At 34.7% G+C, this 4,149-nt stretch overlaps 1 protein-coding gene across 1 annotated transcript in view; it reads right to left on the bottom strand.

Annotated features, from left to right (window-relative positions):
• Nucleotides 1-3,786, bottom strand: part of LOC117121228 (multiple coagulation factor deficiency protein 2 homolog) — a 5,699-nt gene extending 1,913 nt beyond the window's left edge. The window contains exons 1-3 of the mRNA XM_033266356.1: nt 3,655-3,786; nt 2,642-2,728; nt 452-594 (exon numbers count right to left, since the gene is read on the bottom strand). Coding sequence (XP_033122247.1) covers nt 452-594; nt 2,642-2,728; nt 3,655-3,779 — 355 coding nt within the window. The 5' untranslated portion in view covers nt 3,780-3,786. The remainder of the gene's footprint in view (nt 1-451; nt 595-2,641; nt 2,729-3,654) is intronic.
• Nucleotides 3,787-4,149: the final 363 nt, after the last annotated feature.

Genomic DNA, 4,149 nt, shown 5'->3' on the forward strand with positions numbered 1-4,149 from the left:
ACATATATATATATATATATATGATATATAATATTCGGTAATCAAAGTATAATAATACTAATAAGGAACTTATAATTTCACTCTACAGGCTGTTTCATGCACTAGGCAATCTTCAGGAGTGAAGGGAATTTCAAATTTGACGTGTATATTTAGAGTTGGGCCGGTGTAGATGCAAATTAGGTATTATGTGTTTTTGAGTAGGAATTTGGCACGGTGTCTGCATTTTGAAAGGCCTATATAGGCCTATATATACAGGTACACACATACACACACACACACACACACACACACATATATATATATATATATATGATATATAATATTCGGTAATCAAAGTTGGTTAAACTAAGATACAATTAAAAAGTGTGAAATATACAACATAAGGAACGCTCAATAAGAGGTTCCAGACCAAGTGCATAAACCAACAATCAGATGAGCGGAACAAACTTACCAGCATAGAAATCAATTTTTTCGTCCCTTATCTGTTGAGCTGTCTTGGTTTCGGGATATTTGGGTTCGAATGGCATCATGTGGGATATTGCCGCGAGAATCTCGAGACCATCTAGCTTAGTGTCATTATCTAAGTCATGTTGCCTAAAACACAATAAAACAGCAAATGGTTATTAGTAATAGGCCTCAAAATTACAATTACCCCGACCTGACAAAAACAGAATAAGTCAACACACCGAGAGAATTTTCAAAAAGTAGTATTGGTGCACAAATTATATCATAGTACTACTACTATTAGTGCAAAAATAAGGTAATAACCAATTACCCACTGAATACAGAGAAAAAGGTTGCATGTCTAGCCTATTTCTAAGAAGGTAAATATACCTGAGAGCAAAGCCACCCCTATTTAGAACAACTACGCACAAATACAGGCATAAGAAACGCTCAATCAGATGAGCGGAACAAACTTACCAGAGAAGAAGTCCATTTTTTGTCCCTTATCAATAAAACAGCATACGTGAATAGTTGTAAGTCCCAAAACCATAATTAAGCAAACCTGACAAAAATAGAATTTGTCAATACACCAAGAGAATTTTCAAAAAGTGTACAGTTTTCGTGCACAAAGTATGTAAAATGCAAAGTGCAAAATAAGCTAATAATTATGCCAATTTGAAAATAAATGCACAGAGAAAAAATAGAAAATTTGCAAGCGTATCATGCTGGCAATTAAAGTTGTTAAACTGGCCCGCAACCCCCCCCCCATCCTCGGATTCAGGATACAGGGGTCCCGGAACAGATGCCGACAACCTGTTGAGCCACAAGATTTAAAGTTAGTATGGAGATAGTCATAAGATGGAGCAAGTGAAGACATTTTTGAATTATGACATCTCTAGACAGTGGCGGCTTAACTAGTGTCCGAGGAGCCCAGGTTCGAGCGTAGCTCTGGGTTGACGCATATAAATTGGTCAAAGTCGATCAGGCTAACAAATTTCTCTTTACTGAAATACTGTTATCTATAGAAAAACCATCCCTCACTGAACAACAACCCTATATTTCTGAGCTTAGACTTCGGGGCCAGAAAAAATTATGAAAGCGAATTACTTACAATTTATTACTATTTTACTGAAATAATCCGTAGTACCCTGTCAAACATCATTCTGGTATTGCTGAGTCTAGATTTCGGGCCGGAATATTGATTAATAATGTATTATTTTTCCATGAGCATGGCCATGAGGTACCATAGAGATGCCGGGGCCGAGCGTGTGTGTTCATGAGGGATATTTTAAAAAGTATGACCTTACAGGGCATTCTATTCTTCCAGTATTTCTCAAGAAAACATTAGGCCTACATTCATTAAAGAGGTAATAGAAGCATATGCTCTGGACATAATCCTAATAAGACAAAGAGTGAGTGGGCTCAATACCTGGTTACAGAGGGTAGTAGCATGATTTAACAAAATGACTAAATCACAATTCGTATATATCCTATTTTAATTTATGCTAATAAGCCAAAATGTAGGTCTACTGCGAAAATAATAAATTGTTCAAAATTTAATTTTTAATTAGAGCCATGAATAGATGAATTGAGTCCAAGCTGGAATGAAAGGGAAAGGGCCTCCGGTCAGGGTGCAGGGAAAAAGTAATCAGCAGTGCCACGCAGGGGCAGATACAGGATTTAAAGTTGGTGAAAGTGGACTAGTATAGATACCATAGGCCTACCCGTTACAGCTTTACCCATTCCAGTTCAAAAATGGCTCCACTGCCGGGGAGAGCACATGCAGCACTTCCAAAAAATGAATGTCCTTTTAATAAGCTTCAATTGCAAGTAATCGGGGCCGGTTTGACCCGTATACCTTTGTGTGGTGATGACAATTTGGCCGACTCCAACCCCCAAGATTTTTGGGGGGCTTACATTAGTTTATATCTCTAAAAAGTTTCTAAATCAATCGTCATTACTAAAATTAAGGATTGTCAAACAAGTTGAAATGTACATAGGCAACACAAAAACAAGCGATGATGTTCCTTTGATTGAATAATTATAACATTCAAAAAAGTGATGTAAACATTAATAATAAATTCATATTACAGTCAATATTTATTTTAAAAAAGTAATAAACCTGAGAAAAGTGGTTCGGCCAAAGCCGGTGCGGTTAAAAATATAAAATTATTGATAATCAACTCAAGCACTCAACTCAAAATAGTGGAACTCTAGTTCTTCTTTCGTCATGTTGGCAGTGGTGTTGATGTTGACTTCTTCCTGCAGATGCTCTTTAATATGACTATTAAAATATATAGGAATTCATTTCCAATTCAATACAATTTAATTATATAATGCAATGAACTTGCTCATTCTCAGTTTTTGTCATAGAATTACTGTTTGCTGGAATTGCCTTCCTTTGCGTGTGCGTAATGGAAATTTTGATTTCTTTAAAAAATATAAAAATTAATGAATCGTTCATGTAAATATTTTTTGTTATCGCTGCGTGATTATACGTTTTGCTGATGAGTGCTTGTGGATTCCAAACATTTATTGTACAGGAACTCAGTTCCCTTTTGGTGTGCCCGCCTCCCCACTCACCAGCAATCCGTATATGCCTATTCCTTGTTTCAACAGCTTTTCTTTTTCTTTCAATTTTAATGTTTTTTTAATTTTGTATGTTTTTTGTAATTTTGTATAATTTTGTATTATCATAATAATAATAATAATAATAATAATAATAATAATAATAATAATAATAATAATATAATAATAATAATAATAATAATAATAATAATAATAATAATAATAATAATAATAATAATAATAATAATAATAATAATAATAATAATAATAATAATAATAATAATAATAATAATAATAATAATAATGCACTCTTTCGCTTTTCACCTGTAAAGCTTGATTTCCATACAATCGCTACACTGTCACTACAGTTTCCATAGAATCACTCACCCTATCGGCGACAGTCGCCGGCAGTTATCGGGAAGGTTGAACTTGGTTCAATTTTGCCGATTGCTTTGCAGACGAATGAGGGTGCATTGCTAGTTGCCCCGATTCGTCTGCAACACAATCGACAAAGTTGTACCAGGTTCAACCTTCCCTCCAACTGTCGGCGACTGTCGCGATTCTATGGAAATCAACGCCACCAAAGGAATCACCGATAGCGTGTAGCGATTTTGTATGGAAACCAGGCTGTATATAACTTACTCTTGATTTCTAACTATGTTCCCATCGTGAAACTTGGAGTGATCTTCGGCATACATTAGTCGACCCGCGATCAATATTAAGAATGTCACTATTATACCTAAATGAGAAATCTTTCTATGACGCATTGCATCTGTAAATACAAATACATTTTAACTTTTAACAATATTCTGTGGCCACATCGTGGTAGCAGATAAGAAGCAAAAGTCAGGCCTGTAGAAAAGTTTTAAGAAATTTAGATTAACATTATTAAAAATCGTTTAGATGTAGAGTGAGCGAAAATGACACCTTCAAGGGAGGAGACGAGAAAATTATTAGGATGTTAGAATAATGCAATAGGGCCTTAAAAATAAAAATGACATTTCAGAAAAATAAATATGTTGTATTCCTGGAGTTCTCGTACAGAAAATTAATAAGACATGCCAACACAAAATATTCAACAATGTTGCAAGTTTATTTTGAATAAATGACTTTGACTACGATGTAAAGTATTGTCCC

The sequence above is a fragment of the Anneissia japonica genome, unplaced genomic scaffold, assembly GCF_011630105.1.
Source record: "Anneissia japonica isolate Jap-2015-1 unplaced genomic scaffold, ASM1163010v1 scaffold288294_len47816_cov158, whole genome shotgun sequence".
Lineage (NCBI taxonomy): Eukaryota > Metazoa > Echinodermata > Crinoidea > Comatulida > Comatulidae > Anneissia > Anneissia japonica.